Source organism: Cygnus olor, chromosome 8 (genome assembly GCF_009769625.2).
Source record: "Cygnus olor isolate bCygOlo1 chromosome 8, bCygOlo1.pri.v2, whole genome shotgun sequence".
Lineage (NCBI taxonomy): Eukaryota > Metazoa > Chordata > Aves > Anseriformes > Anatidae > Cygnus > Cygnus olor.
This window is the reverse complement of record NC_049176.1, coordinates 2458617-2470682: the sequence shown is the minus strand read 5'-3', so window position 1 is coordinate 2470682 and position 12066 is coordinate 2458617. Positions and strand designations below refer to the sequence as shown.

Below are 12066 nucleotides of genomic sequence, written 5' to 3'. Positions count from 1 at the left end.
TATCTTCTGGCACCATTCTACATTGCAGCTACTTAATATATATGCGTGTAATTCTGCCTACTCCCATAGCACTGCATATAGCCTCAACATCCTATTTAACACCACTCCAGTTGGTTTTAAAGTCTAAACTTTGAATAACGTTTTTTTTCTCTTTTTTTTTTTTTTTTCTGATAAGCAAAGGGGAATAACATTTGTGGACTGCAAAATTTTGCATTGTAACAAATGTCCTTGTTCTGATTTATTTTCTTATGTTTCTGAGGAGAACCTGTACTTTCTGGGGAGAACTATAAAGGAATTATGGAAAGTAGTAGTCTTGGTTAAAACACACTGCAAAATGGAGTGCAGGATAGGGGACTGGCAACTTCAGTTCAGTTCAACACTCTGTTTAGCAGGCAGAAAGAAAGAGGAAGTATTCCCATTTTCCAGAACACTGAATCTTAGAGTGACAATGTCTATTTTATTTTCCCTAGGAGACAAAAAAAAAAAAAAGGGGGAATGCAAAAAAATCCAAACAAGCTCCAAATGCCAATTCTGCAAATCCCCCCAGCTCCAGAGTAGTAGATGATCTGCGAGCAAAATACATGTTTTATTAAACAACTTTTATACAACTTTTAGATATCTTCCTGTAACTTTTAGTATGACTGTCATCTTGCTTGGAAATTGCAGCAGCAAAACCAGAAGACTATTACTAGAGTATAACTAAGCCCCCACTATAGTGCTACATGCCAAAAAGATAAATTTTGCCCTAGTTTACAATTTTATGATTTAATCCATTCCTACTTAATAAGTATTTGTATAGATTCAGAAGCATTTGCTAGGGAAAGGCCAAAAGCTTGCAGAGCTCTGTGCTCAGAAGTAGAAAAGTTTTACTTCATATAAACATAGAATTTCAAATTATAGGGAAGGCAGAAAACCTGCAGAGAGTGCTGAGTTTATACAGTCTTGACAAACAACTAGATAGCTTCAACCTCAAAACACTGAAGCCTTGACTGTCTAATGAAAGAAAAGGAGGGAAGAAGAGATGTGGTTGTGATGTCCCAGCTGGGGATATTCACAAGAGCCACCTAGTACCTGGTGTCTCCCAGCACAGCATCTGCTTCTCACCCATAGAATAGACCTCTGGTCAGCAGGCTTTTTTAAAAGTTGTTATATAAAACTGAAGTTTATATAGACTCAAAAGATTCTTAGTGAAATAGGTAGGATTTTTGCTGCTGACTCATTTGGAACAGGATTTTCCTCCACAAACAGGTTTACTGAATGAGTTTGAGTGCAACAGTTCCACACCCTGGAGTAGTTTCCAACTTCCAGTGCCTAAAAGAAGCTTTGTAATGACTCGTTAAGATGTTTTAACTTGGAGCAGGGATTCTGCTGTTTCATTTGTTAGCCATCAGTGCACACCTGCCTCCTGGTACCAGGCAGAAAACAGTCAGTAGCAGCCTTCCAGCAGGAGTCTCTCCCAGCACAGCTGGACCCAGCTTTATCCAGTCAAACCACTTTTTAATCCTGTTTCAGTACGTTAGTGGGGCAGAGATGAGGGAAACATGATTGTGCCTTTCTTTGTTTGCCAGGCCTCTAGATTGGGCAGTGTCAGCAGTTAATGAGATCGTTGGTGCATGTGATAGCTATGGTTTTACATTTGAGATTAAGAAAGATACAGTATATTTGTATTTTTCTGAAGTAATGCTACTATTCACTGTAAAGGAAGTCTGTAAGATGGATATCAAAAATAACATTAATGAGCTACTAAAGCTAAAATTACAGGAACTTATGAAATTGGTTAAACATAAAAACCATTAAACTGTTTATTGAAGCTTCACAGATATACTGCAGCTAATGAGCATTTCTGCTATTTAAATAAGCCCAAATTGAACACACATTACATGGATACATAATTAGTCATGGCAGTCAAACACACACAGATTCACTTTTAAAGCTTTATTTGAGGAATCTTTTCCATTTGATTTGTTTTGTTAATTAAAATATTTTTCCTGTATTCACTTATATTTTAATATTGTTTTTGCAAGCACTATAATATGCTGCTGCTTTTCCATTTGCGTTTATTTGCTCTGTGAGTATAGCAAATGTGGAATATATATTCAGAACTGTCCTTTTGTTTGGTGTTATTTGTGTTAGCATCACTTGATAGCATTAGAATAATTCAATTGTATGTTATCTTTCATCCAGAAAGATCCTTTCAAATTATATGTAATATCTCATCAGGATATAGAAGAGAAGGCAGCACAGCCACAGGATTGCACTTTGAATTTTCCAAGAGAAAAGCTATATTACTTTTTAAAGTTTAAACAGTGTGAGGGTGCAGCCATTGCAAAGAAACACTTCTTACCCCTTTCCCAAATCATGCACCAACAAAAACACAAAGCGTATTGCTTGCGTATTGTTCAGTGTCAAGCAGCAATTCAGAGAACTGATAGTTGGGTTTGCCTCCTTACAAGCTCACATTTGGCTCCTAGATTCTCTCACACCTTGCAGGGGCAGAGAAGAAATTCCCACCCAAAGTTCTCCCCTCCATCCTGCAGGCAGTGTAGAAAGTGGTCCTTATCGCATCTCAGTTGCCCCGGATACCAGATCCAAATTGTGAGGACATTAGGAACTCTTATATAAGACGCCTTTAAATCATGTCCTTATTTTTACTTAACCTAAATCTTGGAGCTTTTCAGAAAAACAGAAGGAAGTAGCTGCTGGATACTGTGTCAACCTTGCCACAAGGGAAATGTTCTTTCCCAGTTTTAAAAATACTGATCAGACAAATCCCCAGTCCTCGGGGAGGTGTTTCAAGCAGGGGTATGTTGGGCTTCTTTGCACTCAAAAAGCTTTTGATATAATTATGTCCATGCAGCTATTTTAGCACAAAACAAGCTGAAGATGCATTTGAGAAATGCAACAGATCAAGGGTAACAGAAGTAATGCCTGTTTTCCCCCATAGTTAAGGAATAAGGAGTCAGAACTCCTAGTTTTACATCATTTCCTGCGGAAAACTACACCTCAGGTAGCATGTTGCCCTCTAAAAGCCTTACTGTTGTTCAGTGCTGCCTCAGAGAAGCAAGTCATCTATTCAAACCCTAGCACCAAACCCCGCAGCACCAAGTTTTCATCTGTTTTTTTTTTTTTTCTTTTCTGAACATGTCTTTACAAGCCGATATGTATTTAGCTTGCAAGAACTGTCAAGACCACATGCTGAGGTGGTACCACTGCATGCAATAAGTTATCCTATGTATGACAAATATAAAATGATCAAAAGCTTTCTTGAAGTACAGACAGTCTGAGACATAAAGAGAAGGTTAACACTGATTTATAAATATTACTGAAGTATAATAAAACTACTATCAGCACTTTCCTTTAAAAAAAAAAAATGAAGACAGAAAGAAGGAAAACCACTTATTTCCCAGACTGAAAAATGTCTCACTCTGAAGGTTGTGTTTGGTGTGATCTTTCAATAATTTAAATATTTTAAGAGGAAACAATTTCATAACTTTTTGATTCCGCTACTAGGCAAATATTATTCTTGCCAAGTTAAGCTAAAACTGTATGCAGGGTAGGAAGGATTCTGCAAGCAATAGGTCTTGCATGTAGACTATATACTTCTGGTATGAAAACCTGCTTCCAGCTTAAAACTGTCTTCTGTGATTCTGCATTCTGAACCAGTGGCAAAAAGAACACTTTGGATTTGAGTCCTATGGATATTTGTATATGCCAAGGGTGAGAAGGAGAGCATAGGTATGATAAGCAGGTGACAATGTGTCTTGCTCCCTATTTTATTATTTTGTCCCTGATTATGCACAGCTCTCTACTTTGAAATACACGTGTAATATTTGATTTAGAGGTAAAGGGAGATACAGAACCCAGGAAGAAAATTCCATCATGATGATGTGCAGGAAAGATGTCTTTGAAGCTTTCTGCGTACTTGGGCATGCATTGGGGCTATACTGTGAGTTTGCCCTTGTACTGGTGTGGGAGAAATTTTCTTGTCTTAAGCTAGCAGGTTTCTCTTTTACATATATGACAGCACAACTACATCAGTTTAATTGACCTTGGCAATCTGCATCTGCTAGCGGTATGTCCCTGAGGGACATTGCAATTTTAAGCTGTGTTTTATTGTAAAATCTTCGGTTCATGCAGACTTAAAGCTACATAAAAATAACTCATTTTGATATATGGCATCAATGTTTGCTGAATATATTTATTGAAAATGTGATTCTCTTCATGAAGCTACTTTGAAATGTCTTTGTGGTTATAATAAAGTAATTTTAAAAGTTGCATAATAAAAATCATATTAACAGAGCAAGATTATTTTTTCTGATTGTTTACTTGTATTTAATGCCATTTTTCTAATGTCATGCATTTTTTGTCTGTATTATTTTTAAGTACAGTATTAGTTCATGTGCAGAATGCCTATATATGCTGTTTTCTCACATGAAAAAATGAGAATATCTTAATTAGTGCTCTAAAAAAATTCAGAAATTGCAGCGAAGAATATATAGAAAATATACTGTTTGTAAGCATTTCATTTTTATTGCTTTTACTATTTTATTCTTAATATACAGAAGTTTCAAAATGACTCTTACTTTCAGAATGTTCTTAGCTTAGATAACAATTCAGAATGTTTTTCACTTTATTGAAATTTATCTTTTTTTTCAAAAAAACAAATAATCTTTAAAATCAACACGCTTTGTCAAAGCCAAAGCTTTCATAGCATAACATTTCCTGGTGGGGAAAATGTCCCATCTGAAATTTTAAAATCAGATTTAATAACAACCTGTGAAAAAGTAGCAGAGTATCATTTCTGTTGAGAGCATTAATAAATGTGACAAGTAAATTTTTGGAAGTCTAAATGAATTTGTAGAAATTGCAAACATTTTTTTTGTTTGTTTTTACACCTCAAAAATCGCATGCAGTATATTAAGTTGTACAGGAGTATTTATGTTTGCTTTTCAGGTGAAAAGCATGTTGATGTGGAAAGTGCAGTACAAAGCTGTGTGTGAAGGGAAAGGGAGAAAATCTATTTTTTCTTTGTTAGTGTTGTTCCTTAATAGGATTTCCAGAAGTGCTGGATTTTTTTTTTTTTTCCCCAAGAGATAAATAACGCCAGTGAGAAAGACTTTGTGAGTCCCAGCTTCTGGGATATACAGTTTGTTTTGAGGTTAGTGACCAAAAGAACATTAAAAGCAATTATTTCTTGTATGAAGTCAGTCACTTCTTGTGAATCTTGTCTCTGTTTATTTTGTACACGTCTGGCGATGCAGACACAAAGGTTTATTTTTCTGATGTTACCAAAGAACAATTCCATAGAACAGATGATGTTCTTCTGTCCAAATCCTGTTAATAACTACATACCTTCATTAGCTCAACCAAAATGTTCGTATATAGAATAGAATTTTTCAGTTCTATTGTAAATTCACATTTAAGTAATTTAAAAAAAAAATAGGTCTTGGAATTGATCTACTAATTGTTATTAGTATATATTTGAGAGATTTAGGCAACACTTTTTTCTTTTGTTTATTAACATACTTGTCCTTCTCTTTAATTGCAGTCAGAGAGGCCATGGCACCTATCAAGTTTAACAGATGGGGTCTTCCTGAAGTAGATCCGGAAACTATGCAAACGAGTGAACCCTGGGTTTTTGCAGGGGGTGACGTCGGTGGTCTTGCTAACACTACAGTGGAATCAGTAAATGATGGAAAACAAGCCTCCTGGTACATGCACAGATACATACAGGTAATTCTTTAAAAGTGTTTTTCCAGTTTCTATCTGCTTTCAGATACCTTCATTGTGATTGCTAAAATGTCTTAGAAAAAAAAAAGAAAAAAGATTAAATATGCAAGTTTTGAGTAGCTAACACCTAGATTGTCTTGATTTGTACATTTCAGATTCATTCAACTTGGGTCACATACTTGATTTTGGGGAGTTGAACCCAGCTTTTTTATATTATCTTAGCATTAAAATCCAGGCAACATTTTCTTTGCCCCCAGCTCTGAATTCCACTCAAAGGTAGTAATCTTTCCTGCACAATACACAGTGTAAGCAGAAATCCTGGTTCAGGGTAACTGGGGAAAAAGAAGTGAGCCCATCAATATTAAAAAGTAGAACTACTCAATCCTGCATAAAGAAAAAATTAATACTGTCAATGTTGATACCTGGGGAAGACATTTTTAGTATTTTTAGAGTGCAAGTGTACTAACAGTTTACAGATCACTCAGATTATCTACACCAGAACCAAAGTGTGCTTTGATGAGGCTGATGAAGTGGATGCATGAGCCAGACAAAAAATAAGCACTGAATTCAAAGAGGAAAATAATGTGAAGGAGAATTTATCTAAGAAATGGGAATTTGAGAGGTACAGACTTGAAAAACCTGGTAACTGCATGTTCCTTGTTGGTGCTTTTTCTATGTTGCTGAGCACCTCTGCTTGCCCTACCTTTCGTAGTTAAAGAAAGAACACAAAGTCTAGAGGAGCTGCAGAGGAACCATCAGAGACAAGACATAGCCTGTGTGTGGAGAACCAGCTGACAAAGAGTGTGTTCATAGTGCAAGGAACTTTTTAGAAACATGGTACATGATTCATTCTCCCACGGAAAGAGATTTGAACAACTGAAGTTGGGACTGTAACAGCTCGATGTCTTTCTCCCCCATCCATCTGCTCAAAGCCTCTCTGATTGCATGTTTGTGCAATTTCATGCTGTTGGGGTCTGATTTCACTTCCTAAAAATACTTCAACTGAAAGCTTGTTGTTAGTATCTGTGCATATTTTTTCTCACTTGTTCTAAAGCAGTGTTTGTGTCCTGCCTTCTTAGACCCTATGAAAATGCTGAGTGTGAAACATCTTTAAACCTTGACCTGCTTGCTTAATTTCTCAGTGCACAGTGAATTTGGGTAACTGTGATAGGGGAGAGGGGTATCTCCTTTTTTTTTTCCTTCCTCCTTAGCCTCTATAAATACACACATCACTTTAAAAACCCTCCATTTACATGTTGCTTCCTTCTCAAAGCTTACATTGTTTTTTCTCTGGAATGTATTGAATACTTTGGAAGAAATCTGAATAGTCATGGCTCGAGAATTAGAATTTTAAAGCAAGCAGGCTTGTGATATTAGAGCATTTCCGTTACCCTTTGCAGGTTTCAAGGCAGTTTATTCGACCTTACAGTCTCCCCAGGAAGCTAATGGGAAAGCCTTACAGCAATCTTCACAGGAAAGTTTCCAAATGTCAAGTGTCACCTTTCCAGCTGTTAGATGAATGGGTAGCTCAGGGGCATTTATTTGGATGTTCAGCCCTTGTAAAATCTGGTTGCTGTGGTGGAGAGCACTGTAATTTGGCAATTTACTTTGTTTTTGGAACAGGTAGAAAAGTTAGACAGTAGAAGAGGGTTTGTATTTTAAAGTTGTTGTTTAGGTGAGAATCGTGTTACCTGTGTGTGTATGCATGCCTTTTGCATATGTATGCTTGTTCCACTACCCTGTATTGTGAAAACTTCCAATATCAGATGAAGAAACACTCTTACAAAGTCGTCCCTACTTTTCTGTCTACTGTGAGATTCTATGACAAGTAACCTTCTTGTGATGAGTGTCTGAATTGACATATTTAAAATACATTGATAGATTTTAAATACGTTGATTCCTTTTATCCATTTGCATTTTAGTTACAGAAGGGGGTAGCCATTTCCAGAATCACCAACTCTCTCAGCACCAGGTTCTGTAAATAATGCGGACAGTCTTTAGCAAAATAAAAATATGCTGTAAGATTTCTCAACCAACCCAAGACCATGTCAAAGACTGAAACTCAAAAACACTGCCCCAACTACTTGCTGAATACCCTATTTGAATGCCATGCTCCTGCTACGCCAACCTACTCCAGACAAAAGGCTAAGCAAACAGATGGGCCTGATATGTGCCCTGAAACTCCAACCATTTCAAGCTTTGGCACATGGTCAAGTGAAGTATGAGATCCAGACTCACGGACTCCCCAGCAGAAATGCCTTATGTTCAAAACTGGGAATTATTTACAGAAGCTTCATGGCAGCTCTAACCCTGGAAACCTTCCATCATTAGTTGCCTAAATATCTCCTGCCTCTTAACATTTTCCTCACACTCTGCTAAGCACAGGTTCATCTCAAAAATTGTTGCCTGCAGGTGTGTATCAGGCTGTATAAACACAACCAGTCAAAACCTAACCAAAGGCAGCTGCATTAGAACCCGTTTGAAAATACAATCGCCTTTGAACAGTTCTTTACATGTCAGTAGAGATCCAAATAGAATCAGCCCAATTCATGCAACTATATACTATCCACAACATTTCTTGGGGATTCAGCCTTTTTTGTTATCCCATGAATGATGTAAACGTTTAGTTAAATTAGTCTTGGTGATTTATTTTGTTTGGGGATTGCAGAGGCCTCACTTTTGTCCAACAGTGACTTTATAATCCTGGGGAGAAGCAATATAGGCTGCTGTTCTATTCTGTGTCTCAGTTACTGTGCATTTCTTTTTGGTCAGTGAATGGGATTTAATAATACAATAGTTATATTCAGAGTAATTCACAATTATTGCAGGACTAACTTCTAATTTTCTATGCCTGTCTTGAGAGCAAAGTTGACTTCCTAGACCAGGAAGATGCCAGCCTTTATACTTTACTCCTACTCTATTCATACACTTAGCAGTGGAGCATTTTCCCATATCTGGCTATCAAGCTGACATCTTATTCTCACTAAAATCCCTCTAATAAAGTGACTTTTCCTCTCTTTTTCACAGTCTTTTTTCTTTTTTTCTTTTTTTTTTTTTTTTAATTTAAATCTTTTTGTCTGTTTGCTTATTGTGATCAAAATGTACACCATGTACTTAAAGAATAGAGGGCTGGATCACAACTGATATAAATTTCACTTCACTAAGGCAAGCTGTTCAGTATGAATTTTGAGCGCATTACTGTGCAACTTGGAACCAGTGTTGTGTATTTATTATAATTTTTCTTTATGTTGTCAAAAAATACATGGACTTTGTATCTGGAGAGTATAGTTGTTGATTCTTTTTTGAAGATTGACCATTCTCATATGTTCCTTGGACATGCATGAATGTACATTATTTCATAATCAACACCAGAGATGCTGGAAGCTTGTTTTTGTTTTATCTTGTCTGCTTCTTTCCATGCTAATCAAAGTTAAAAAAAAGTTTAAAAAAAAAAGTTAAAAAAAAAAAAAAAGTCCCTTGAATGGTTAGAACACCATCATGTGAAACACTAGCATGGAGGCAAGTAACAAAACATTTTCAGAAAGGTGGACTAAGTGCAAGTGCAGGAAACCTGGTGTTTTAATTCCTTACTATCGACTAAGCAATATGTCTGTTCCAGAAACAAAGGAAGGGGGATTAAAAAGTCTCCGTCTGACTGTACAGGGCCCTGAGCAACCTGCTGACAGAGTTGACACTGCTTTGAGCAAGGATATTGGACTAGATGATCTCCAGGCATCCTTCGAACCATTCTGTGTGAAATAACGTAAATGTATTTAACGAAGCTAACTAATGGATAATTGGAAAGAGGGAAAAGCTTTACAAGTAAGGGAGAAAAGCTGTGTTTTAAGATCAGACTTACAAAGAGAGAAAGCAGGAGAGGGATGAAAGTATTCAGAAAAACTCTTCCAAGCAGTAGGATTTGTAGAGAAGGCTCTCTGTGAAAAATAACAGTAATACAACTACTCACTTTCATAGTCTATCTTTGTTAAAGGCACGAAAATGGAGTTAGACCATATCGGTGTGGTTAAGAATTTTCTCCATCTAAAGAAAATGAATGTCACAAATTGTATCAGGTTTAAAGCTCAGACCCTGTCTGAGCCCTGCACTACAGACTGTACTGCTTTTGCCTCTGGGCGTATCCTGGTTAGAGTAGGGAAGGGACGCTGCACGCAGTGTGCTGGCGATTTTTCACCGCCCTCATCCAGTGTCTGAAAAATTGCCGTGCCTGGAACAATAAAATAAGTACCTGCAATATTGTTAGCTCTGCTGGTTGGCATCAAATTAGAGGAAGAATGGGCCACACTTTTTGTCCTCTATTTTTAAAAATCAAGGGAAGAGTTATTATAAATAAACTCTTGCCTGCAGGCTTTCTTTTCCTATTTGTTTGTGCAATGTCAGGGAAATCCTTCATTATAAAGATTATTTTGCTTTCAGGAACGTATAAAACATTTTAGTTTGCCAAAAGTTTTGCTTTGTAGAAAGCAACAAATCAGGTCTTAGTAAATTTATTTCTTTTATAAGCATTGTGCTGAAAGGAAAACCCAGCAAAAAATAAATAGAGCAAAAAGGGAAGTGATAGGAAGGAGGAAGATAAATCTGCAAGGATGTATAGCCACTGGCTACTGAACCTCTAGCTGCATCCTGCCCCTGTGTATGCTTTAAAGACCTGGCTTATTCCATTAAAACCTTTTTATTATTATTATTATTATTTTCCTCCAGCGCTGCTACTTCCACCCAGTTTACCTCATCACAACAAACCGTTAGACACATCTTGTGGTCCTTGAGTGTGTCTAGGTGGAATCCGTGGTGGTTTTGCTCTTTGTGAGGGTAGTTTGGCAGGAAGAATAGGCCTGTTTGCAAATGTTTGGGGAAATTGTTTATGACCAATTTGCATGCAGGAGGGAAAGCCTATTTTTGCATGGATATATTCAATCATTTTGTTCAAATCTTTCAGTGCTTTAGTATATTTTTTTCCTCTTGCATTAGATTTATTTTCTGCTTTATCACAGCTCATTTTGGGTCTGTATTTAAGATTAACTTTCACGCTACACTCATTTTAGGTGAGAACAGCTTTTAGAGATTAAATTGGCCTTCTTGGGAAAAGAAACAGTATAATGTAACTTAAGCTGCATTTTAAGCACTTAACCTATCTGTCTGTCTCTATCTGCCTATAGCAATCAATTTGTACAGTTATACAATTAATGAGTAGTTTGTGAGTCATTCACTGAAATATATTCACAGAGAACATTTGAACAATTCTGGATACCAAACACATTAACAAAAACTGCTTTTAAAATGGAAAATTATGTTTATTACTCACATGTGCACATACAATGGAGTTGGCCAAAAGCCTTTCCATAAGTCTTTCTTTGCTGTCATTCTCTCGGATTCAAATTCAAAGACTTTAGTGTAAGAGTTCAATATATCAATGTTAGTTTCAGCAGATCTCCCAACTTCCAAATATGTAGGAGGAAAAAAAGTGCTACCATTTAAAAAATGAGTTTATTTCAGTCTTGCAGTCCAGGAATTTCTATGTTGGCATAACAAACAAGATTTTGCAGTTGAAATTTTAGATAAGAAAGGCTTAAAAAAATTTAAAAACAATAAATAAAAGGGTGAAATCAAACCTAAAAAAATTTAAAGATAATTTCTTTCCTTTTTTTTTCCTGATTTGTCAGCTAACAAAAGTTCTTTAGAGGTAGAGTACAGGGCTGTTTGTTCTTCTAAATATTTGTATTCTCCCAGTATAGGAAAAGTCCAGTGGAGTAAGAGATGCAGGAGGCAGTGTGTGACTTAGAAGGGAGGATACGGGTGGCTGTCTGGCTTATTATAAAGTAGTGACTGAAACAGCTGCTAGCTGGGTGAGGTCACAGTACTGAAGGGAGTTGGGTCCCAAGTGCTAGGGATCTTCAAAAATTAGCTTTTCTCAAAATGTCCTCCATTAGGGACACATTCAGATTCACATCATTTAGGCTAGAGTAATTTCACCACTTTCATTGCTTTTATGCCATCATAATCAGAAAATCTAACCCCCAAATGTATCCTCTCTGTCCAAGGAATCTAAGGTCTGGGGTCCGAATGTGAGGCATGAATCTGGGCAACTCCAGAGCAAAACAGATAAGTGAACTCAGGTTTAGAAACACTCATATACAAAATGCACTAAATCAAAAATCAACCAAAACAAAGCAAAAAACTCATCCTCTCCATACTTATTGTCATGGATAAGACAGGGTAAAAATACGTTCTTAAAAAAAAATAATCAACAAACAACAACAACAACAAAGCAAACAGAGGCAGCAATTTTTAAGTAGCTGAGGTTTTTTTTACTCTTTTATG

At 36.6% G+C, this 12066-nt stretch overlaps 1 protein-coding gene across 4 annotated transcripts in view; it reads left to right on the top strand.

The window, feature by feature from the left end:
* DPYD (dihydropyrimidine dehydrogenase) overlaps positions 1 to 12066 on the top strand; it is a 354038-nt gene that overhangs the window by 173742 nt on the left and 168230 nt on the right. For all 4 annotated transcript variants that reach the window (XM_040566231.1, XM_040566230.1, XM_040566229.1 and 1 more), the window contains one exon: positions 5549 to 5733. In XM_040566231.1, coding sequence (XP_040422165.1) covers positions 5549 to 5733 — 185 coding nt within the window. The remainder of the gene's footprint in view (positions 1 to 5548; positions 5734 to 12066) is intronic.